This window comes from Diplotaxodon limnothrissa, linkage group LG7, assembly GCF_057381915.1.
Source record: "Diplotaxodon limnothrissa isolate DT_005_m linkage group LG7, D_limnothrissa_male_GT1.1, whole genome shotgun sequence".
Classification (NCBI taxonomy): Eukaryota; Metazoa; Chordata; class Actinopteri; order Cichliformes; family Cichlidae; genus Diplotaxodon; species Diplotaxodon limnothrissa.
The window spans coordinates 5294267-5319853 of record NC_140602.1 but is presented as its reverse complement, the minus strand read 5'-3'; the positions used below and the strand labels follow the sequence as shown (position 1 = coordinate 5319853).

General features: G+C 38.1%; 1 protein-coding gene across 3 annotated transcripts in view; it reads right to left on the bottom strand.

The window, feature by feature from the left end:
- Positions 1–221: 221 nt before the first annotated feature.
- ptprjb.2 (protein tyrosine phosphatase receptor type Jb, tandem duplicate 2) overlaps positions 222–25587 on the bottom strand; it is a 41185-nt gene continuing 15819 nt past the window's right edge. The window contains exons 5-36 of one of the 3 annotated variants that reach the window (XM_085359040.1): positions 20351–20611; positions 19737–19985; positions 18682–18942; positions 18057–18305; positions 16507–16767; positions 15894–16142; positions 14839–15099; positions 14215–14463; positions 12672–12926; positions 12055–12303; positions 11000–11260; positions 10378–10626; positions 9323–9583; positions 8694–8954; positions 7767–8024; positions 7106–7378; positions 6576–6845; positions 6213–6476; positions 5450–5710; positions 5066–5320; positions 4417–4683; positions 3932–4192; positions 3592–3843; positions 3116–3385; positions 2748–3011; positions 2229–2486; positions 1759–1846; positions 1605–1658; positions 1326–1413; positions 839–929; positions 488–564; positions 222–285 (exon numbers count right to left, since the gene is read on the bottom strand). In XM_085359040.1, the coding sequence (XP_085215166.1) occupies positions 1610–1658; positions 1759–1846; positions 2229–2486; positions 2748–3011; positions 3116–3385; positions 3592–3843; positions 3932–4192; positions 4417–4683; positions 5066–5320; positions 5450–5710; positions 6213–6476; positions 6576–6845; positions 7106–7378; positions 7767–8024; positions 8694–8954; positions 9323–9583; positions 10378–10626; positions 11000–11260; positions 12055–12303; positions 12672–12926; positions 14215–14463; positions 14839–15099; positions 15894–16142; positions 16507–16767; positions 18057–18305; positions 18682–18942; positions 19737–19985; positions 20351–20611 (6866 nt within the window). In that variant the 3' untranslated portion in view covers positions 222–285; positions 488–564; positions 839–929; positions 1326–1413; positions 1605–1609. Of the gene's footprint in view, positions 286–487; positions 565–838; positions 930–1325; positions 1414–1604; positions 1659–1758; positions 1847–2081; positions 2487–2747; positions 3012–3115; positions 3386–3591; positions 3844–3931; positions 4193–4416; positions 4684–5065; positions 5321–5449; positions 5711–6212; positions 6477–6575; positions 6846–7105; positions 7379–7766; positions 8025–8693; positions 8955–9322; positions 9584–10377; positions 10627–10999; positions 11261–12054; positions 12304–12671; positions 12927–14214; positions 14464–14838; positions 15100–15893; positions 16143–16506; positions 16768–18056; positions 18306–18681; positions 18943–19736; positions 19986–20350; positions 20612–25587 lie in introns of those variants that run through there. The other 2 variants (XM_085359041.1, XM_085359042.1) reach the window with 2 other exon arrangements.

Sequence of the window (25587 nt, the reverse complement as noted above, 5' to 3'; positions counted from 1 at the left end):
GGATCGGATTACATTTTTTATTTCTCTCCAATATTCGATACAGTAATTTAGGTCAGTATTGGACCGATTCAGACACGTAATATCAGATCAGTCTATCCCTACTGTAAACATGCTTGTCCTGCTAGTTGTGGTGTTTTTGTTAATACTCACTCGTCCCTGTTCATTACAGCGTGTCAGCATGACCAGAGTCTGCACATTCTTCTCCCAGATCATCCTCCAGAAATCGTTGACCGTGGTGGGTAAAGGACCTTGAGCTGCAATAAACTCCTTCCTCGAGTTGTAACCCTGCCAAATAAAATGTGAGCTCAACCACATGAAACAGCAAGTTGGATTTTTCTGAGACGTTTTTCAAAGCAGAGTTTACATGAAGGCAGAAACGTTTAACAAATGGCAATGTCAAGAAGCAAAGTTATATTGCTCAGTAGGATGCTTGCTGATGCTGCAATGACTGTGGCAGAGAGCTGCCTCAAAAAGTGTCAGTACGCACCGGCATGTAGTTAGCATTGATGTAATCATCAGACGGACTTCCATGGAGAATGGAAAGTTTCACCCTAGAAGAGTCATCTAGGAGGTGAACAAGAGGGTAAATGAAATGTAAGAGATGAAATTAAAGGGAAATGTAATGAGCATGAAAGGAATTAAAAATTATTATTGTTAAAAAAAAAAGTATTAGAAATTATTTTCCTACACTGTTATGCATTAATAGATGCATGCTATTGTTTGGTTCAAGGCACAAACTAAAATGGTAGCAGATGCTGTAAGGCAGGCAATGATATTGTTTAAAGAGTGAGGGTGTTATGGTCAAAGCAGCAGAGATGAATTTGTTAAAGTGACTCACATGGAAGCACATTGTTGTAGCGATTCTTAGGCTTGTTCTCCACATTCAGTGCATGTAACTTTGACTGAGCTGTGCCAACAACCTTCAGGTCCTTTAAAATACAGAGAAAAAAAGTTGGTGGCTACATGTGGAGTACCAGAGAAGCAAATGAAACTTTTTCCGGGTAGTTTTTCTTTTTTTTGCCCTTTGCATTACATTTCAGTATTATTTTGGCTCATTCTGGTAACAGTAATTACATTTGATTTTGTTTCAGTTGCACCTCTCCAAGATGTCTCTTTTCAGGCAGCAAAAAGCTTTTGGAGCACTGTAAGTAATACTGTAAAGCTGTACCAGGAATGATTTATTGCTGTTATACTGACATTGACACTGGTGAGTGTGTCTAGAACACAAATTGTTAAAATAAGAAATAAAAATAAAAATGTTCTACTATGAATAAGTATATTTACAAATCAAGAGTCAGTTAATTTATTCAGCTTTGGGGATTTACCTCAAATTCTTCTGCAAAGCCACAGTTGGAGTCTGCTCTCTGCTTCTTGTAATAAGCCTCAAAGTCCTCCACACTCACGGCCACACTTCTGCTCAAACCAAAGTTTAGGCAAGAGTGATAAGGTGCTTTCAGGAAAGAATTAATATTTGGAAGATATGCTGAAGCTTTGAGAGTTAAAAAATGTTGTACTTACACTTTGGCTCTATAAAAAATGCAAAAAAGAAGAATAAGTAGCAATTAGAGGAGTATACATACAGTACAACAAAATGATAAAAATACAAATTTTACCTTAAAGATTCAATCTGGATGTCTGGTGATTCTTTTTTGGCTAGCCTACAGGAGTAGATAAAGTATATAAACTGTAAATATAGAATTTATTCATATACACGGATATTTAATGAACATGTTTTTATCACTGGTGATAGTGGCAAACCTTTTCCAGTAGATAATAAAGGCGATGAGGACACTGAAGAGAATGAGAAAAACTGCTACTGATACACCAACAGCAATAGTAGTGATAGCTACAATGTTTGGAAAAAATGTAACAGAGAAATGAAGAAAGATTTCATTAGGCATTCGTAAAATTAGAGTCGTTAAACATCCTTGGATCAATCTGTAGTATGAAACTATTGTGTGTGACACCATTCGATTGCGCCAAGCTAGCAGAATTTACTGGCATGGGCAGCTCTTTGATAAAAAAAAAAAAAATAAAAGTGTACTATCAACTACAGCTCAACCAATAAAAGCAGTCACAGACAAATGAATGCATAGATGTTTTTGAGCACCATTAAGGAAAAAGGATTTTATTAGGAACTGGTATTTTCTATAAAAGGCTTCTCTATGTATCTCTAACTCTAGTTTTTAAGTACATTAGAACACTAATATTATTACACAAAGCCTTACGTATGCCTGTTGAGCACTCGCGATACACAGGGATGCTGGGATTTCCATGGCTTAGAGTTATCACAGTCACATTATATATAGTATTGTGGTTAAGGCCAGAAATGGTATAATTGCAAGATGCAGTTGCACTGATGTTGTTTCCATTTACAATCATCTGGAAGCCAGTGTGTTGGCCATGGGGTGTGGTACATGACAAGATGATTTGTGCAGTATTGTCGTTTGGACCTTGACAGCCTAAGATTGTCACTGGGCTTGCATCTGTAGCATGAAACAGAAATAAGGGAAAAAAAACAGAACACCTCTAATGAACAAATCTGTCAGTTCTATTAAAGTATAATATTTCTATCAAATATCTAAAGAAAATACAAAATCTGTTTTTGACAAAGTTTTATTTGTCAAAAACAGATTGTTCAGTTATCTTGCACTGATATTGGTGATAGTGGAATCATCAAAATTACATTTTTCACATGTAAAAGATAGGTGACAAAATTTTGCAGAATTATTACTTAGTGTCCGTACTTGTGCATTTGGTGATCATTACTGGTGCACCCCGTGTTTCATCAGAGGTCTCTGTGGTGACATAAATACTGTAGCACTGACCAGGTTCCAGGTTAGTGATATTATACATAGTTTGTGTAACTGTGCAGTTCTGCATTTGGGAATTAGTTTGATTCCAGGACAAAAAGTATTTATAGCTGTTCTTGTAGTCAGGTGGATTGGTCCAGTTGACTGTGATGTATGTCTCTCCTGGAGTGGCCGTGAGCTCCTGCACTGCCTGTGGTCCTGTCAGACATTAGAGAGATATTAAAGTTAATTCATACAGTAATAATGAAAGAGGAGACTGCCCAAACTTCTCCAATACTTCTTTACAGAAATGAAAGCCTTACTTGTTGTGACCATGTAGACATAAACTGTCTCACTCTGAAATCCCAGTTCCCCCACAGTTTTCACAGAAATGTTGTAGGAAGTCCCAGAAGACAGGGAAGAGATGTTCATTCTGGTGTTTGTGGTAATTATATTGTTGGATTGCTGGGATGACGTGTAAGTCAGCAGGTAGTAGAAATTAGCACCGGTCATCAGAGGCGCCTCTATCCATCGAGTTTCAATGGAGCTCGTTGTTTTATTCAGGATCTCAATCGTCCCAGGAGGGTTAGGGACTGGAGGAAGGGGGATGCAACATGTTACCTTATGTAAGTGCTCACTGTTTTAATTAATTTTGTTTTACAGTTGTTTAGTGTAGTGTCAAATTAAACTTTATCAGTAACACCTCAATTCTCAAAACCTGCTGAAGTAAATAAAAACATACATACATATTAACATAAATGTGACTACACTCAAAATTGAAGACTTTTATTCTACTCACGAGTGGCGTTAGTAACAAGTTCAGATGACGCATTGAAGGGTCCACTTATTGTGGTTAACATGACGCTGTACGCTCGTCCAGCTGACAGGTTTTCAAACTGATAGGATGTATTCAAAGAGTTCAGGGATTGAATAGTTGTATTAGGTGTTAGGTAAAGACTGTAACGCTCCACATTTCCTTTAGGTTTCGTCCATGTCACTGTGATGGAACTATTCGAATGACCTGAGATAGTGGGCTGTACTGTCTCGGGCTCTGTTGATGTGATGAGAGAACAAAGGATTAAAACATGTCAACAATGATAGTCTGACAAAGAAAACTAGAAAGGGCAGCTGAGTCGTACTCGTGTACTGAGAAGTGCAGACTGTTTGTCCTTCAATGCCATTTGCTGCCATGACAGAAACACAGAAGGTACAGTTGGTCCCAGGGTCGAGGCCTGAGATCTGTATGGTTTCTTGTCCCAGGGTGTTGTTTTTGTAGGCACAGCCTGATGTAGCAACTCGATATTTATAGTCATCCCTGTACTCAGCTGGCTTCGTCCAGTTCAGATTTATAGCAGTTGTGTTTATGGTTTCAGCCTCCAACTCAGTAATACCGTATGGCCCTACAAACACAGGAGGAATTATTATTATAATAACAACAGCAGTATTATAGGGACATGAACAGCACTTTTCTTATAACAGCTCTCTTTCACTGGAATAATGATAAACTACCCAAGCTCAGCTTTTGATGGTTGCTGACTTTGGTTGTTTTTGCTGATTTAGTTTGAGTTTAGTATCGTGGATTTCCAGGAGAAGCAGAGATTCTGACAACATATACTGTACATACGTGTGAAGTAAGACACTGTCACAGGATCTGCCTGAGTGCCATCTGCTGTCAGTGTAGTGACAGTGAAGTTGAAGTTGCTCCCAGAACGAAGATTTCTGATTGTTGCATTTGTTATGTTCACATTTAATTTGTTTACAATAACATTGGACTCGTTGGTGACCTGCACCCAGTAAGAGTAGCTTAATTTGCTCTCCTGCTGTGTCCACACCAAGGTCACTGCATTTGTAGTTATTTCTGTCTGAGTCAGATTGGATACAGGAAATGGTCCTGAGAAAATGAGACAGATGAAAAACCTGTGATTGCTGCTACATGTTCCTCACACTCAGAGGAAAAAGAAATACGATAAATAGTATTAACAATATTACTATTTTAGAAAAAGGACACTTGCATTACATCTATGCATGTCGTACACAGACAATTGATTCCAAACATTTTAAAATCTGTCTGAATGACATTTTGTTGTCTACATCCCAAAAAAGTAAACAAACCAAATAAAAACAAACAAACAAAAACAAATACAAAGTGTACCAGTCAAAATAAACTCTGTCAGAGTGAAAGAAAAAGGATAAACTCAATAAAAATAAAATAACAAAAAATCAGGAAAATCCACCATAACAATCACAATCTCATCAGCTGTATGTCTACTCACTGGTATAGTTTACTGTTGTCACTGATGTACTTTTATATCCCATCACACCCACAGTAACAACAGAGATATTGAAGGGGCTTCCAGATGGGAGGTTTCCCAGCAGGAACCAGTTGTCTTTTGTCACAAAGGTGTTGTTAGTGGTGGTGACACTAAAGTTGTATTGATTGTGGTTCATGTTCTGTGGGAGGGCCCAGGTGAAGTTGATGGAATTAACAGTCTGAGATTGCACTGTGATGGAGCCAGGAGGGTTGGGAACTGAAGAAGGAGAAGGATTTGATTATTTGATTGATTAATTCAAACAATACATGTATTTTTAAAATAGGTGTTGATAAAAATGCTGAATATACAATTTGAGGTAGAAGTCAGATTGTCAATGAAACTCACAAGTTGCGTCGCAGACACGTGAACTGTTACTCTGAAAAGGTCCACTTTTGGTGATCAACTGGACACAGTAAATTACTCCTGGTGTCAAGTCCACAAAGACTATGTTTGTAGTTTGATTGTTTACATCCGTGCTGTTCACTAACTGTCCAGCACTATTTAGCACAACACTGTAACTGGAGACCTTCCCTGTCACCAGTGTCCAGCTCACTGAAAGGCTAGTTGTGGTTCCTACGGCTGTAATGTTTGAGACTGCTTCAGGCACTGGAAAAAAAAGAACATTCAAATTAAATGAACATTAGTATTGGACTAATAGGGGCTGAGTAGTAACACAAAGAAAATGTCGACCAAATTACTTGTTTTCTGACCAAAAACATGTTTAAAGATTTACTTTTAGAAGTTTATATACCATCACTAAAACCCTGATGATGTTATATTTTGGCTCGGGGTTGAGACCTTTCACAGAAAGGATAGAAACTAAAGAGCAAAGGTATCGAGCTAACGGCTACTGATTGTCAAACAGGGAGGAAAATTTTTTATGAAAATTGTAGGCTTCAGCTTTACTGAAGCTTCTATATCTGCCTGCGGTGCCTGGAACTCTTTTCTCTTATCAGTTCCCCTTTAAGAAAAAAAAATGCTATCCATATAAATAATACAATATCACATATAACCAAGCTCTGACAGTCTGTTGGGGATCACTATAAATTGCAAGATGGATTAGGAAGACTTGACTTTGAAGCACATTTCAGAGATTTTTAAGACATACTTGTGTAACTCTGTGTATTTTCCTCTGTGGATTTGACCCCTGCTATAACCGTGAACACAGAAAATGTGTACAGCTCTCCAGAGGTCAGATTATAGAAGGTGTACGTCTCATTCTTTGTCGAATCATTCTTTATCTCGCTGCCACTCTGTCTCGCTATGACCAGGTAGGAGTAGGAAGGCTTGTAATCATTTTGTCTGGACCACGTTAGCTTGATGGAGGTCGTGGTCACACTCTCCACTGTGATGTTGGTCACAGGTTTGGGCACTGTAGAAATTTGCAGTTTGAAGTATTCAAGTGACAAAACACAGACCAAACAGCACTGATACTTCAACAGTTTGACTGAGTTTATATCTTAGTTCTTACTTGTGTAACTGAATCCCTTCTCCACCGTAGATTCACTTCCTTCTGCAGCTTTCGTTCTGACTGCGACACTGTAGTTAGTTCCTGGGCTTAGATTCAGTACAGAAATGCTGTTATTGGTGATGTTTGTTGAGTAAATAAGTCCTCCTGTGTCATTGTAAGTGTCAACTAAGTATATATAATACGATTTGACCCCCAGTGGATTTGACCAGTTCACATTTAGTGAAGTAGTAGATTCAGGGCTGACTATTAGATTCCTCACTGGGTTTGGTACTAAAAAAAGACAAATTGGAAAACAATGTTAAACAACCGAAGTTAAATGATTTGCACTTATTACATCAAAGATCCATGTTACATGTCATACCAAACTCTTCACACCATATTTCCTCTCTATATCTTAACAATAAACTGTCCAACACTAACACTCATATTATATGTTGATTAATATGAATTGTTCTTAGGTGCTAGCCAGTAAAACCATGCATTAAAAACAGACAGTCTGACGGCTTTGTTTTTCTCTTTGTTGTACTTACAGGTAAAAGAAGAATTCTGAACAATCGTGCTGCTTAAATTTCCAGGTCCAGTAGTTTTTACTGTTACAGTGTAATTGGTTCCAGAGTCAAGGAGTGAAAGCAAAGTGTTATTTTGAGTGGAAGTTGTGTTTTGACTGAGACCACCCACAGCCTGATAGGTGATACTGTATATGATGCCTGGAGCTCCGATCATCTCATCAGGTGTTGCCCACTGCAGCTGGAGTGAGGAGTTGCTCCGGCTACTAAAGATGATGGACCCAGGAGGTTTGGGAACTAAAGGGTACAAATAACACCATCTTAAAGTCATTTTGCTATTTTAAAGAAGTACAAAACAGTTCAGTCCCATAAAAATGTAATAAAATAAGTATACTCCTATGTTTCCAGATAGGATGCCAACCTTTATCTACACAGTTACAAAAGGGATCAAATAATTTCAATGTGATGTTTTTTTGTTGTTGTTTCTGTTTTTAACTGTTTAGGTGTTTCTGCATAACGCATTTGAAAACAGCAATTGAATATAATATTTTTGTACCCAATTTAACATTTATTATCACAAGAATCTCATTATTCATGTTTGAAGCATTCTAATGGTATCCACAGTTGTTCTCAGGGTCTTCAAAAACATGGTGATAAAGAAAAGAGATTAGGTTGTTGGGCTTACCAGTGGCAAATGACACCTGGTCAGATGTATTCCAGAAGTTTCCAGCAAAAGCAGTAACTGTGATATTATAGAGTCTCCCGGGTTTTAAATAGGTGAAACTGGTTGTTGTGGCCATTGTTTGACTGGAATTTGTAAACACTAAGTTTTCATTGGATATATTGACCTGATAATAACTAATGTTTCCTCGAGGCAAAATCCAGCTGATGCTTAAGGTGTTGGTTCCTTCTGTAACACTAATGTTCCCAGGCTTTTCAGGCCCTGTAGAATAAAGATGTAAATGGCATTTTAATAACACAACAAATGTCCAAACGTTTGGACAGCTATACTGTAAATATATTTTAATTTCCTTCACTACTCGAAATTATGGATAAGGCATAAAGTGTAGAGCTTTAATTTGAGTAGGTTTATATTAACATTTAAAGAAGAAGTTGATTGATTTTAGTTGTTTCATTGTTTAGGGGAGTTTAAAAGTAACGACACAAGCGGCTACTTGACTTTGCAGTTTAAGCTTCACCTTCATTTAAGTCATAAAAATTAGATAAAGACAATCTGACTAAAGATCAGCACTGGTACAATCTCATCCTCTGTATTATTCAGTCTTTTTTATTTTTTTCTAGCCTATATTGCAAAAAATGTCAATATAGAAGTTTTAAAATATCACCCTATTAGAGATAAAACTATAACGATTATTGGAGCTGTTACTCAAACACAGAGCGAGCACAACTACAGCTGTTATATGAGGACACATCGGTGAGAGATCCAACCTTCTCACTTCAAAGGGCTTCTTCTTCTACATCTGGATTTCTTCTTCTACTTTCCTTTCAATTGAACTAATCTTATGATGATAGAAGACTCCTTATTTTACCAGATATTCTCAGCAGACAGTCACTAATTCAAAGTATGAAAAACATTTAAATGCTCGCTTACTTGTGTAGATGGTGACAGTAGCACTCTGTCCTTTAGTAGAACCATCACCAGCCACTGCAGTGACATTTATTTCATACTGGACACCAGCAGTCAGGTTAATAATATTATAAAATGTCTCATTGACATTTAATGAGGGACTTGTTCCTCCACCTGTCCACTGTACTTTATAGAAGAAGCTGTTTCCCACTGGTTTAGTCCAGCTCACAAAAATTGACGATGTTGTGACGTTAACAGCAGAGAGACTCGTGACTACTTCAGGCTCTATGAGTGGAGAGTACATGAGGAGGAACAAGAAAACAAAAGAACTGTTAGAACAAGAACAATAAGCAGTGACTGCAACAGGTAAGAACCAAGACTGAATTAAGAAAGACCTGAGAGGATATGTGAATAAATCAAAAACTTAATTTGGTAAAAAACAAACAAACATGTCACTCATGGATAAAAAGTGCTTTTAGATTTGAAGTCTTCCTGTAAAAAGGATTTCATTAATTTTTGAAGTAACTGCTTCACTAGAAAAAAAAAACTGTCCTAAAAAGTTGACAAATAATAAACTACAAGATAAAATGAAACAGTGACACAGTACAGAGCACGAGACCCCAGATCAGAAATGGTCATACTCTTCATCTTACTTGTGTATTGAGAAAGTGTTGCTACGTCACTTTGTGTACTGTTATCTCCAGCCACTGCTATGACAGTGAAAGTGTAGTTCACTCCAGGAGTCAGCTCAGTGACATTTACTTTAGTTTCAGTCACAGTCTTATTCATGTTTATTGTTCCATCTGTCCACTCTACTCTATAGAATGACCTTTGACCCTGTGGCTCAGTCCAGTTCAGAAATATAGAGGACGTCCTGATTTCACTGACAGTAAGATCATTCACTTTCTCGGGTTCTGTGTGTTACAGAGAGGAAGATGCAAAAATAACAAGATTGAGAGAAAAACACTAACTGACAGCATTTGAAAAACATTGATTACAAATTGATTCAGAAGTTGAATTCCTGCACATCCTGTTTGTATACAGTGAAATTAACTCTGCAGCTCCCGTAGTTTGCTCATCACCAGCCACTGCAGAAACTCTAAATCTGTACTGCATACAGGCAGTTAGTGCACTGATGGTTATTTATGTGTTATTCACACTGTGATTCTCATTTAAATGTCTATCTGTCCACTCTACAAGATAGAAGCAGCTGTTTCCCTCTGCTTCAGTCCACTTCAGTGATACAGAGGACGTTGTGAAAGCAGTAACACTGAGTAATCTGACTACTTCAGGCTCTGTAAGGGAGAAGTCACTACATGGGTAACAATTAAAATATCGGCTCAAGTCTTCTCTGTCTCAAAGTTACAGTAAAAACACACGAGCAGCAACATGCTGACCCTGTAACATTTCATGCAGCTGGAAGTTCAGAGGAAGATCTAAACTAGACGTACAAAAGAAATGCAAACCATTATTGGAGCTGTTACTCAAACACAGAGTGAGCACAACTACAGCTGTTATATGAGGACACATCGGTGAGAGATCCAACCTTCTCACTTCAAAGGGCTTCTTCTTCTACATCTGGATTTCTTCTTCTACTTTCCTTTCAATTTAACTTATCTTATGATGATAGAAGACTCCTTATTTTACCAGATATTCTCAGCAGACAGTCACTAATTCACAGTATGAAAACATGTAAATGCTCGCTTACTTGTGTAGTTGGTGACAGTAGCACTCTGTCCTTTAGTAGAACCATCACCAGCCACTGCAGTGACATTTATTTCATACTGGACACCAGCAGTCAGGTTAGTAATGATCTTAAACGTGTCACTGACATTTACAGAGAAGTTCGTCCACTGTACTTTATAGAAGAAGCTGTTTCCCACTGGTTTAGTCCAGCTCACAAACATAGACGATGTTGTGATGTTAACAGCAGAGAGACTCGTGACTACTTCAGGCTCTATGAGTGGAGAGTACATGAGGAGGAACAAGAAAACAAAAGAACTGTTAGAACAAGAACAATAAGCAGTGACTGCAACAGGTAAGAACCAAGAGGACTGAATTAAGAAAGACCTGAGAGGATATGTGAATAAATCAAAAACTTAATTTGGTAAAAAACAAACAAACATGTCACTCATGGACAAAAAAGTGCTTTTAGATTTGAAGTCTTTCAAGTCACAATAATTTCTATAATTTTTGAAGTAACTGCTTCACTAGAAAAAAAACTGTCCTAAAAAGTTGACAAATAATAAACTACAAGATAAAAAATGAAACAGTGATACAGTACAGAGCACGAGACCCCAGATCAGAAATGGTCATACTCTTCATCTTACTTGTGTATTGAGAAAGTGTTGCTACGTCACTTTGTGTACTGTTATCTCCAGCCACTGCTGTGACAGTGAAAGTGTAGTTCACTCCAGGAGTCAGCTCAGTGACATTTACTTTAGTTTCAGTCACAGTCTTATTCATGTTTATTGTTCCATCTGTCCACTCTACTCTATAGAATGACCTTTGACCCTGTGGCTCAGTCCAGTTCAGAAATATAGAGGACGTCCTGATTTCACTGACATTAAGATCATTCACTTTCTCGGGTTCTGTGAGTTACAGAGAGGAAGATGCAAAAATAACAAGATTGAGAGAAAAACACTAACTGACAGCATTTGAAAAACATTGATTACAAATTGATTCAGAAGTTGAATTCCTGCACATCCTGTTTGTTTACAGTGAAATTAACTCTGCAGCTCCCGTAGTTTGCTCATCACCAGCCACTGCAGTAACTCTAAATCTGTACTGCATACAGGCAGTTAGTGCACTGATGGTTATTTATGTGATATTCACACTGTGATTCTCATTTAAATGTCTATCTGTCCACTCTACAAGATAGAAGCAGCTGTTTCCCTCTGCTTCAGTCCACTTCAGTGATACAGAGGACGTTGTGAAAGCAGTAACACTGAGTAATCTGACTACTTCAGGCTCTGTAAGGGAGAAGTCACTACATGGGTAACAATTAAAATATCAGCTCAAGTCTTCTCTGTCTCAAAGTTACAGTAAAAACACACGAGCAGCAACATGCTGACCCTGTAACATTTCATGCAGCTGGAAGTTCAGAGGAAGATCTAAACTAGACGTACAAAAGAAATGCAAACCATTATTGGAGCTGTTACTCAAACACAGAGTGAGCACAACTACAGCTGTTATATGAGGACACATCGGTGAGAGATCCAACCTTCTCACTTCAAAGGGCTTCTTCTTCTACATCTGGATTTCTTCTTCTACTTTCCTTTCAATTTAACTTATCTTATGATGATAGAAGACTCCTTATTTTACCAGATATTCTCAGCAGACAGTCACTAATTCACAGTATGAAAACATGTAAATGCTCGCTTACTTGTGTAGTTGGTGACAGTAGCACTCTGTCCTTTAGTAGAGCCATCACCAGCCACTGCAGTGACATTTATTTCATACTGGACACCAGCAGTCAGGTTAGTAATGATCTTAAACGTGTCACTGACATTTACAGAGAAGTTCGTCCACTGTACTTTATAGAAGAAGCTGTTTCCCACTGGTTTAGTCCAGCTCACAAACATAGACGATGTTGTGATGTTAACAGCAGAGAGACTCGTGACTACTTCAGGCTCTATGAGTGGAGAGTACATGAGGAGGAACAAGAAAACAAAAGAACTGCTGAGCCAAGAAAAATAAGCAGTGACTGCAACAGGTAAGAACCAAGAGAACTGAATTAAGAAAGACCTGAGAGGATATGTGAATAAATCATAAAATGCTTTTTAACAAAAAACCCATGTCACACATGAATAAAAAGTGTTTTTAGATTTGAAGTCTTTCAAGTCACAATAATTTCTATAATTTTTGAAGTAACTGCTTCACTAGAAAAAAAAACTATCCTAAAAAGCTGACAAATAATAAACTACAAGATAAAAAATGAAACAGTGATACAGTACAGAGCACGAGACCCCAGATCAGAAATGGTCATACTCTTCATCTTACTTGTGCATTGAGAAAGTGTTGCTACGTCACTTTGTGTACTGTTATCTCCAGCCACTGCTGTGACAGTGAAAGTGTAGTTCACTCCAGGAGTCAGCTCAGTGACATTTACTTTAGTTTCAGTCTTATTCATGTTTATTGTTCCATCTGTCCACTCTACTCTATAGAATGACCTTTGACCCTGTGGCTCAGTCCAGTTCAGAAATATAGAGGACGTCCTGGTTTCACTGACAGTAAGATCATTCACTTTTTCAGGTTCTGTGTGTTACAGAGAGGAAGATGCAAAAACACGAAAACTGACATAAATATATTTTAAAATTAGAAAATGACACCATCAAATATGAAGCAAATTTAGTAAAGAACACCTAAGGGACAGCATTTGAAAAACACTGATTACAAATTCATTCAGAAGTTGAATTCCTGCATATCTTATGTGTATACAGTAAAATTAACTCTGCAGCGCTCATAGTTTTTCATTTCAGTGACAATGAGATCCCTGACTAATTTAGGCTCTGTGAGTAGAGGGTAATTGCATGAGAAGTCAATTCTATTCAATTTTATCTTCTTTAAATAGAGCCAAATTAGTTAGCTCAAAGCACTTTAGTAAAGACCCTACACTAAAAGAGAGAAAACGGCAACAATCAAACAGCCTCCTTTGTGCACTTGGCGACTGTAGGGAGGTAAAACTCCCTTTTAACAGGAAGAAACCTCCAGCAGAAACAGGCTCAGGTAGTGGCAACCATCTGCCACCTTAAAGGCCTGCGTTACATACAACACTAATAGAGACAGATTGATCATTTTTTAGACTGAATCATTAATTCATTGTAGAATTTATTTGAGCAAAAAATGCATGGGAATTCCTGCACATCCTGTTTGTATACAGTGAAATTAACTCTGCAGCTCCCGTAGTTTGCTCATCACCAGCCACTGCAGAAACTCTAAATCTGTACTGCATACAGGCAGTTAGTGCACTGATGGTTATTTATGTGTTATTCACACTGTGATTCTCATTTAAATGTCTATCTGTCCACTCTACAAGATAGAAGCAGCTGTTTCCCTCTGCTTCAGTCCACTTCAGTGATACAGAGGACGTTGTGAAAGCAGTAACACTGAGTAATCTGACTACTTCAGGCTCTGTAAGGGAGAAGTCACTACATGGGTAACAATTAAAATATTGGCTCAAGTCTTCTCTGTCTCAAAGTTACAGTAAAAACACACGAGCAGCAACATGCTGACCCTGTAACATTTCATGCAGCTGGAAGTTCAGAGGAAGATCTAAACTAGACGTACAAAAGAAATGCAAACCATTATTGGAGCTGTTACTCAAACACAGAGTGAGCACAACTACAGCTGTTATATGAGGACACATCGGTGAGAGATCCAACCTTCTCACTTCAAAGGGCTTCTTCTTCTACATCTGGATTTCTTCTTCTACTTTCCTTTCAATTTAACTTATCTTATGATGATAGAAGACTCCTTATTTTACCAGATATTCTCAGCAGACAGTCACTAATTCACAGTATGAAACATGTAAATGCTCGCTTACTTGTGTAGTTGGTGACAGTAGCACTCTGTCCTTTAGTAGAACCATCACCAGCCACTGCAGTGACATTTATTTCATACTGGACACCAGCAGTCAGGTTAGTAATGATCTTAAACGTGTCACTGACATTTACAGAGAAGTTTGTCCACTGTACTTTATAGAAGAAGCTGTTTCCCACTGGTTTAGTCCAGCTCACAGAAATTGCCGATGTTGTGACGTTAACAACAGAGAGACTCGTGACTACTTCAGGCTCTATGAGTGGAGAGTACATGAGGAGGAACAAGAAAACAAAAGAACTGCTGAGCCAAGAACAATAAGCAGTGACTGCAACAGGTAAGAACCAAGAGAACTGAATTAAGAAAGACCTGAGAGGATATGTGAATAAATCAAAAACTTAATTTGGTAAAAAACGAACAAACAAACATGTCACTCATGGATAAAAAGTGCTTTTAGATTTGAAGTCTTCCTGTAAAAAGGATTTCATTAATTTTTGAAGTAACTGCTTCACTAGAAAAAAAAAACTGTCCTAAAAAGTTGACAAATAATAAACTACAAGATAAAATGAAACAGTGACACAGTACAGAGCACGAGACCCCAGATCAGAAATGGTCATACTCTTCATCTTACTTGTGTATTGAGAAAGTGTTGCTACGTCACTTTGTGTACTGTTATCTCCAGCCACTGCTGTGACAGTGAAAGTGTAGTTCACTCCAGGAGTCAGCTCAGTGACATTTACTTTAGTTTCAGTCACAGTCTTATTCATGTTTATTGTTCCATCTGTCCACTCTACTCTATAGAATGACCTTTGACCCTGTGGCTCAGTCCAGTTCAGAAATATAGAGGACGTCCTGATTTCACTGACATTAAGATCATTCACTTTCTCGGGTTCTGTGAGTTACAGAGAGGAAGATGCAAAAATAACAAGATTGAGAGAAAAACACTAACTGACAGCATTTGAAAAACATTGATTACAAATTGATTCAGAAGTTGAATTCCTGCACATCCTGTTTGTATACAGTGAAATTAACTCTGCAGCTCCCGTAGTTTGCTCATCACCAGCCACTGCAGTAACTCTAAATCTGTACTGCATACAGGCAGTTAGTGCACTGATGGTTATTTATGTGATATTCACACTGTGATTCTCATTTAAATGTCTATCTGGCCACTCTACAAGATAGAAGCAGCTGTTTCCCTCTGCTTCAGTCCACTTCAGTGATACAGAGGACGTTGTGAAAGCAGTAACACTGAGTAATCTGACTACTTCAGGCTCTGTAAGGGAGAAGTCACTACATGGGTAACAATTAAAATATCGGCTCAAGTCTTCTCTGTCTCAAAGTTACAGTAAAAACACACGAGCAGCAACATGCTGACCCTGTAACATTTCATGCAGCTGGAAGTTCAGAGGAAGATCTAAACTAGACGTACAAAAGAAATGCAAACCATTATTGGAGCTGTTACTCAAACACAGAGTGAGCACAACTACAGCTGTTATATGAGGACACATCGGTGAGAGATCCAACCTTCTCACTTCAAAGGGCTTCTTCTTCTACATCTGGATTTCTTCTTCTACTTTCCTTTCAATTTAACTTATCTTATGATGATAGAAGACTCCTTATTTTACCAGATATTCTCAGCAGACAGTCACTAATTCACAGTATGAAAACATGTAAATGCTCGCTTACTTGTGTAGTTGGTGACAGTAGCACTCTGTCCTTTAGTAGAACCATCACCAGCCACTGCAGTGACATTTATTTCATACTGGACACCAGCAGTCAGGTTAGTAATGATCTTAAACGTGTCACTGACATTTACAGAGAAGTTCGTCCACTGTACTTTATAGAAGAAGCTGTTTCCCACTGGTTTAGTCCAGCTCACAAACATAGATGATGTTGTGATGTTAACAGCAGAGAGACTCGTGACTACTTCAGGCTCTATGAGTGGAGAGTACATGAGGAGGAACAAGAAAACAAAAGAACTGCTGAGCCAAGAAAAATAAGCAGTGACTGCAACAGGTAAGAACCAAGAGAACTGAATTAAGAAAGACCTGAGAGGATATGTGAATAAATCATAAAATTCTTTTTAACAAAAAACCCATGTCACACATGAATAAAAAGTGTTTTTAGATTTGAAGTCTTCAAGTCACAATAATTTCTATAATTTTTAAAGTAACTGCTTCACTAGAAAAAAAACTATCCTAAAAAGCTGACAAATAATAAACTACAAGATAAAATGAAACAGTGACACAGTACAGAGCACGAGACCCCAGATCAGAAATGGTCATACTCTTCATCTTACTTGTGCATTGAGAAAGTGTTGCTACGTCACTTTGTGTACTGTTATCTCCAGCCACTGCTGTGACAGTGAAAGTGTAGCACACTCCAGGAGTCAGCTCAGTGACATTTACTTTAGTTTCAGTCACAGTCTTATTCATGTTTATTGTTCCATCTGTCCACTCTACTCTATAGAATGACCTTTGACCCTGTGGCTCAGTCCAGTTCAGAAATATAGAGGACGTCCTGGTTTCACTGACAGTAAGATCATTCACTTTTTCAGGTTCTGTGTGTTACAGAGAGGAAGATGCAAAAACACGAAAACTGACATAAATATATTTTAAAATTAGAAAATGACACCATCAAATATGAAGCAAATTTAGTAAAGAACACCTAAGGGACAGCATTTGAAAAACACTGATTACAAATTCATTCAGATGTTGAATTCCTGCATATCTTATGTGTATACAGTAAAATTAACTCTGCAGCTCTCATAGTTTTTCATTTCAGTGACAATGAGATCCCTGACTAATTTAGGCTCTGTGAGTAGAGGGTAATTGCATGAGAAGTCAATTCTATTCAATTTTATCTTCTTTAAATAGAGCCAAATTAGTTAGCTCAAAGCACTTTAGTAAAGACCCTACACTAAAAGAGAGAAAACGGCAACAATCAAACAGCCTCCTTTGTGCACTTGGCGACTGTAGGGAGGTAAAACTCCCTTTTAACAGGAAGAAACCTCCAGCAGAAACAGGCTCAGGTAGTGGCAACCATCTGCCACCTTAAAGGCCTGTGTTACATACAACACTAATAGAGACAGATTGATCATTTTTTAGACTGAATCATTAATTCATTGTAGAATTTATTTGAGCAAAAAATGCATGGGAATTCCTGCACATCCTGTTTGTATACAGTGAAATTAACTCTGCAGCTCCCGTAGTTTGCTCATCACCAGCCACTGCAGAAACTCTAAATCTGTACTGCATACAGGCAGTTAGTGCACTGATGGTTATTTATGTGTTATTCACACTGTGATTCTCATTTAAATGTCTATCTGTCCACTCTACAAGATAGAAGCAGCTGTTTCCCTCTGCTTCAGTCCACTTCAATGATACAGAGGACGTTGTGAAAGCAGTAACACTGAGTAATCTGACTACTTCAGGCTCTGTAAGGGAGAAGTCACTACATGGGTAACAATTAAAATATTGGCTCAAGTCTTCTCTGTCTCAAAGTTACAGTAAAAACACACGAGCAGCAACATGCTGACCCTGTAACATTTCATGCAGCTGGAAGTTCAGAGGAAGATCTAAACTAGACGTACAAAAGAAATGCAAACCATTATTGGAGCTGTTACTCAAACACAGAGTGAGCACAACTACAGCTGTTATATGAGGACACATCGGTGAGAGATCCAACCTTCTCACTTCAAAGGGCTTCTTCTTCTACATCTGGATTTCTTCTTCTACTTTCCTTTCAATTTAACTTATCTTATGATGATAGAAGACTCCTTATTTTACCAGATATTCTCAGCAGACAGTCACTAATTCACAGTATGAAAACATGTAAATGCTCGCTTACTTGTGTAGTTGGTGACAGTAGCACTCTGTCCTTTAGTAGAACCATCACCAGCCACTGCAGTGACATTTATTTCATACTGGACACCAGCAGTCAGGTTAGTAATGATCTTAAACGTGTCACTGACATTTACAGAGAAGTTCGTCCACTGTACTTTATAGAAGAAGCTGTTTCCCACTGGTTTAGTCCAGCTCACAAAAATTGACGATGTTGTGACGTTAACAGCAGAGAGACTCGTGACTACTTCAGGCTCTATGAGTGGAGAGTACATGAGGAGGAACAAGAAAACAAAAGAACTGCTGAGCCAAGAACAATAAGCAGTGACTGCAACAGGTAAGAACCAAGAGAACTGAATTAAGAAAGACCTGAGAGGATATGTGAATAAATCAAAAACTTAATTTGGTAAAAAACAAACAAACAAACATGTCACTCATGGATAAAAAGTGCTTTTAGATTTGAAGTCTTCCTGTAAAAAGGATTTCATTAATTTTTGAAGTAACTGCTTCACTAGAAAAAAAAACTGTCCTAAAAAGTTGACAAATAATAAACTACAAGATAAAAAATGAAACAGTGACACAGTACAGAGCACGAGACCCCAGATCAGAAATGGTCATACTCTTCATCTTACTTGTGTATTGAGAAAGTGTTGCTACGTCACTTTGTGTACTGTTATCTCCAGCCACTGCTGTGACAGTGAAAGTGTAGTTCACTCCAGGAGTCAGCTCAGTGACATTTACTTTAGTTTCAGTCACAGTCTTATTCATGTTTATTGTTCCATCTGTCCACTCTACTCTATAGAATGACCTTTGACCCTGTGGCTCAGTCCAGTTCAGAAATATAGAGGACGTCCTGATTTCACTGACATTAAGATCATTCACTTTCTCGGGTTCTGTGAGTTACAGAGAGGAAGATGCAAAAATAACAAGATTGAGAGAAAAACACTAACTGACAGCATTTGAAAAACATTGATTACAAATTGATTCAGAAGTTGAATTCCTGCACATCCTGTTTGTATACAGTGAAATTAACTCTGCAGCTCCCGTAGTTTGCTCATCACCAGCCACTGCAGTAACTCTAAATCTGTACTGCATACAGGCAGTTAGTGCACTGATGGTTATTTATGTGTTATTCACACTGTGATTCTCATTTAAATGTCTATCTGTCCACTCTACAAGATAGAAGCAGCTGTTTCCCTCTGCTTCAGTCCACTTCAGTGATACAGAGGACGTTGTGAAAGCAGTAACACTGAGTAATCTGACTACTTCAGGCTCTGTAAGGGAGAAGTCACTACATGGGTAACAATTAAAATATCAGCTCAAGTCTTCTCTGTCTCAAAGTTACAGTAAAAACACACGAGCAGCAACATGCTGACCCTGTAACATTTCATGCAGCTGGAAGTTCAGAGGAAGATCTAAACTAGACGTACAAAAGAAATGCAAACCATTATTGGAGCTGTTACTCAAACACAGAGTGAGCACAACTACAGCTGTTATATGAGGACACATCGGTGAGAGATCCAACCTTCTCACTTCAAAGGGCTTCTTCTTCTACATCTGGATTTCTTCTTCTACTTTCCTTTCAATTTAACTTATCTTATGATGATAGAAGACTCCTTATTTTACCAGATATTCTCAGCAGACAGTCACTAATTCACAGTATGAAAACATGTAAATGCTCGCTTACTTGTGTAGTTGGTGACAGTAGCACTCTGTCCTTTAGTAGAGCCATCACCAGCCACTGCAGTGACATTTATTTCATACTGGACACCAGCAGTCAGGTTAGTAATGATCTTAAACGTGTCACTGACATTTACAGAGAAGTTTGTCCACTGTACTTTATAGAAGAAGCTGTTTCCCACTGGTTTAGTCCAGCTCACAAAAATTGACGATGTTGTGACGTTAACAACAGAGAGACTCGTGACTACTTCAGACTCTATGAGTGGAGAGTACATGAGGAGGAACAAGAAAACAAAAGAACTGCTGAGCCAAGAACAATAAGCAGTGACTGCAACAGGTAAGAACCAAGAGGACTGAATTAAGAAAGACCTGAGAGGATATGTGAATAAATCATAAAATGCTTTTTAACAAAAAACCCATGTCACACATGAATAAAAAGTGTTTTTAGATTTGAAGTCTTTCAAGTCACAATAATTTCTATAATTTTTGAAGTAACTGCTTCACTAGAAAAAAAACTATCCTAAAAAGCTGACAAATAATAAACTACAAGATAAAATGAAACAGTGATACAGTACAGAGCACGAGACCCCAGATCAGAAATGGTCATACTCTTCATCTTACTTGTGCATTGAGAAAGTGTTGCTACGTCACTTTGTGTACTGTTATCTCCAGCCACTGCTGTGACAGTGAAAGTGTAGCACACTCCAGGAGTCAGCTCAGTGACATTTACTTTAGTTTCAGTCACAGTCTTATTCATGTTTATTGTTCCATCTGTCCACTCTACTCTATAGAATGACCTTTGACCCTGTGGCTCAGTCCAGTTCAGAAATATAGAGGACGTCCTGATTTCACTGACATTAAGATCATTCACTTTCTCGGGTTCTGTGTGTTACAGAGAGGAAGATGCAAAAACACGAAAACTGACATAAATATATTTTAAAATTAGAAAATGACACCATCAAATATGAAGCAAATTTAGTAAAGAACACCTAAGGGACAGCATTTGAAAAACACTGATTACAAATTCATTCAGATGTTGAATTCCTGCATATCTTATGTGTATACAGTAAAATTAACTCTGCAGCTCTCATAGTTTTTCATTTCAGTGACAATGAGATCCCTGACTAATTTAGGCTCTGTGAGTAGAGGGTAATTGCATGAGAAGTCAATTCTATTCAATTTTATCTTCTTTAAATAGAGCCAAATTAGTTAGCTCAAAGCACTTTAGTAAAGACCCTACACTAAAAGAGAGAAAACGGCAACAATCAAACAGCCTCCTTTGTGCACTTGGCGACTGTAGGGAGGTAAAACTCCCTTTTAACAGGAAGAAACCTCCAGCAGAAACAGGCTCAGGTAGTGGCAACCATCTGCCACCTTAAAGGCCTGTGTTACATACAACACTAATAGAGACAGATTGATCATTTTTTAGACTGAATCATTAATTCATTGTAGAATTTATTTGAGCAAAAAATGCATGGGAATTCCTGCACATCCTGTTTGTATACAGTGAAATTAACTCTGCAGCTCCCGTAGTTTGCTCATCACCAGCCACTGCAGTAACTCTAAATCTGTACTGCATACAGGCAGTTAGTGCACTGATGGTTATTTATGTGTTATTCACACTGTGATTCTCATTTAAATGTCTATCTGTCCACTCTACAAGATAGAAGCAGCTGTTTCCCTCTGCTTCAGTCCACTTCAATGATACAGAGGACGTTGTGAAAGCAGTAACACTGAGTAATCTGACTACTTCAGGCTCTGTAAGGGAGAAGTCACTACATGGGTAACAATTAAAATATCAGCTCAAGTCTTCTCTGTCTCAAAGTTACAGTAAAAACACACGAGCAGCAACATGCTGACCCTGTAACATTTCATGCAGCTGGAAGTTCAGAGGAAGATCTAAACTAGACGTACAAAAGAAATGCAAACCATTATTGGAGCTGTTACTCAAACACAGAGTGAGCACAACTACAGCTGTTATATGAGGACACATCGGTGAGAGATCCAACCTTCTCACTTCAAAGGGCTTCTTCTTCTACATCTGGATTTCTTCTTCTACTTTCCTTTCAATTTAACTTATCTTATGATGATAGAAGACTCCTTATTTTACCAGATATTCTCAGCAGACAGTCACTAATTCAAAGTATGAAAAACATTTAAATGCTCGCTTACTTGTGTAGTTGGTGACAGTAGCACTCTGTCCCTCAGTAGAACCATCACCAGCCACTGCAGTGACATTTATTTCATACTGGACACCAGCAGTCAGGTTGGTAATGATCTTAAACGTGTCACTGACATTTACAGAGAAGTTCGTCCACTGTACTTTATAGAAGAAGCTGTTTCCCACTGGTTTAGTCCAGCTCACAAAAATTGCCGATGTTGTGACGTTAACAACAGAGAGACTCGTGACTACTTCAGGCTCTATGAGTGGAGAGTACATGAGGAGGAACAAGAAAACAAAAGAACTGCTGAGCCAAGAAAAATAAGCAGTGACTGCAACAGGTAAGAACCAAGAGAACTGAATTAAGAAAGACCTGAGAGGATATGTGAATAAATCAAAAACTTAATTTGGTAAAAAACAAACAAACATGTCACTCATGGACAAAAAGTGCTTTTAGATTTGAAGTCTTCCTGTAAAAAGGATTTCATTAATTTTTGAAGTAACTGCTTCACTAGAAAAAAAAAACTGTCCTAAAAAGTTGACAAATAATAAACTACAAGATAAAAAATGAAACAGTGACACAGTACAGAGCACGAGACCCCAGATCAGAAATGGTCATACTCTTCATCTTACTTGTGTATTGAGAAAGTGTTGCTACGTCACTTTGTGTACTGTTATCTCCAGCCACTGCTGTGACAGTGAAAGTGTAGTTCACTCCAGGAGTCAGCTCAGTGACATTTACTTTAGTTTCAGTCACAGTCTTATTCATGTTTATTGTTCCATCTGTCCACTCTACTCTATAGAATGACCTTTGACCCTGTGGCTCAGTCCAGTTCAGAAATATAGAGGACGTCCTGATTTCACTGACAGTAAGATCATTCACTTTCTCGGGTTCTGTGTGTTACAGAGAGGAAGATGCAAAAATAACAACACTAAGATTACTATAATTTTAACTTTAGAAAATGACACCATCAAATATGCTGCAAATTTAGTAAAGAACACCTAAGGGACAGCATTTGAAAAACACTGATTACAAATTGATTCAGAAGTTGAATTCCTGCACATCCTGTTTGTATACAGTGAAATTAACTCTGCAGCTCCCGTAGTTTGCTCATCACCAGCCACTGCAGTAACTCTAAATCTGTACTGCATACAGGCAGTTAGTGCACTGATGGTTATTTATGTGTTATTCACACTGTGATTCTCATTTAAATGTCTATCTGTCCACTCTACAAGATAGAAGCAGCTGTTTCCCTCTGCTTCAGTCCACTTCAGTGATACAGAGGACGTTGTGAAAGCAGTAACACTGAGTAATCTGACTACTTCAGGCTCTGTAAGGGAGAAGTCACTACATGGGTAACAATTAAAATATCAGCTCAAGTCTTCTCTGTCTCAAAGTTACAGTAAAAACACACGAGCAGCAACATGCTGACCCTGTAACATTTCATGCAGCTGGAAGTTCAGAGGAAGATCTAAACTAGACGTACAAAAGAAATGCAAACCATTATTGGAGCTGTTACTCAAACACAGAGTGAGCACAACTACAGCTGTTATATGAGGACACATCGGTGAGAGATCCAACCTTCTCACTTCAAAGGGCTTCTTCTTCTACATCTGGATTTCTTCTTCTACTTTCCTTTCAATTTAACTTATCTTATGATGATAGAAGACTCCTTATTTTACCAGATATTCTCAGCAGACAGTCACTAATTCACAGTATGAAAACATGTAAATGCTCGCTTACTTGTGTAGTTGGTGACAGTAGCACTCTGTCCTTTAGTAGAACCATCACCAGCCACTGCAGTGACATTTATTTCATACTGGACACCAGCAGTCAGGTTAGTAATGATCTTAAACGTGTCACTGACATTTACAGAGAAGTTCGTCCACTGTACTTTATAGAAGAAGCTGTTTCCCACTGGTTTAGTCCAGCTCACAAACATAGACGATGTTGTGATGTTAACAGCAGAGAGACTCGTGACTACTTCAGGCTCTATGAGTGGAGAGTACATGAGGAGGAACAAGAAAACAAAAGAACTGCTGAGCCAAGAAAAATAAGCAGTGACTGCAACAGGTAAGAACCAAGAGAACTGAATTAAGAAAGACCTGAGAGGATATGTGAATAAATCATAAAATTCTTTTTAACAAAAAACCCATGTCACACATGAATAAAAAGTGTTTTTAGGCTACGTTCACACTGCAGGCGAAAGCGCATCAAATCCGATTTTTTTGACCCTATGCGACCCATATCTGATCATGCTATGACAGTGTGAACGGCGCAAATCCGATATTTTCAAATCCGATCTGGGTCACTTTCGTATGTGGTACTGAATCCGATACATATCCGATGTTTTAGAAAGCGACTGCTGTTTGAACGGTCAAGTTGCATTAAATCCGTCTTTTACGTCACCGACACAAGACTGAAGCCAATTATCAGCGCCGGAGAAGCACCCGATACGACATCGCGAACGCTTCCTGGCCATCCAGCGTAGATGTCAGTGAAACTGTTGGGAAGACAACGTAAACATTTTATTTGTACTGTATAATCTGCAGATTCTGACAGAAATCTGCAGCTATCCTTTGAAGCACCGCTCCTCTCTTAAACAGCAATAAGGATCATTATTAGGTTATTTACATTATTATGTAAATAACAAAACAACTTAAAGCAAAAATTGGGAAACGTGAAGTCCGAAGTCTTTATATTAACGGCCATCAGTCAAACAATACTGTTGCTCTGGGTCTAAACAGAGCGCGTTGTGTGTGACATCTTCTTTTGCGCATGCGGGCCGCTTTGAGCGTTCACACTAGAGCACGTTTGCTGTCGCATTTTATTTGTAGTGTGAACGAGCAGTAAAAAAAATCGGATTTGATCAAAAAATCGGAATTGAGCATTAAGACCTGCAGTGTGAACGTAGCCTTAGATTTGAAGTCTTTCAAGTCACAATAATTTCTATAATTTTTGAAGTAACTGCTTCACTAGAAAAAAAACTATCCTAAAAAGTTGACAAATAATAAACTACAAGATAAAATGAAACAGTGACACAGTACAGAGCACGAGACCCCAGATCAGAAATGGTCATACTCTTCATCTTACTTGTGCATTGAGAAAGTGTTGCTACGTCACTTTGTGTACTGTTATCTCCAGCCACTGCTGTGACAGTGAAAGTGTAGCACACTCCAGGAGTCAGCTCAGTGACATTTACTTTAGTTTCAGTCTTATTCATGTTTATTGTTCCATCTGTCCACTCTACTCTATAGAATGACCTTTGACCCTGTGGCTCAGTCCAGTTCAGAAATATAGAGGACGTCCTGGTTTCACTGACAGTAAGATCATTCACTTTTTCAGGTTCTGTGTGTTACAGAGAGGAAGATGCAAAAAAACGAAAACTGACATAAATATATTTTAAAATTAGAAAATGACACCATCAAATATGAAGCAAATTTAGTAAAGAACACCTAAGGGACAGCATTTGAAAAACACTGATTACAAATTCATTCAGATGTTGAATTCCTGCATATCTTGTGTGTATACAGTAAAATTAACTCTGCAGCTCTCATAGTTTTTCGTTTCAGTGACAATGAGATCCCTGACTAATTTAGGCTCTGTGAGTAGAGGGTAATTGCATGAGAAGTCAATTCTATTCAATTTTATCTTCTTTAAATAGAGCCAAATTAGTTAGCTCAAAGCACTTTAGTA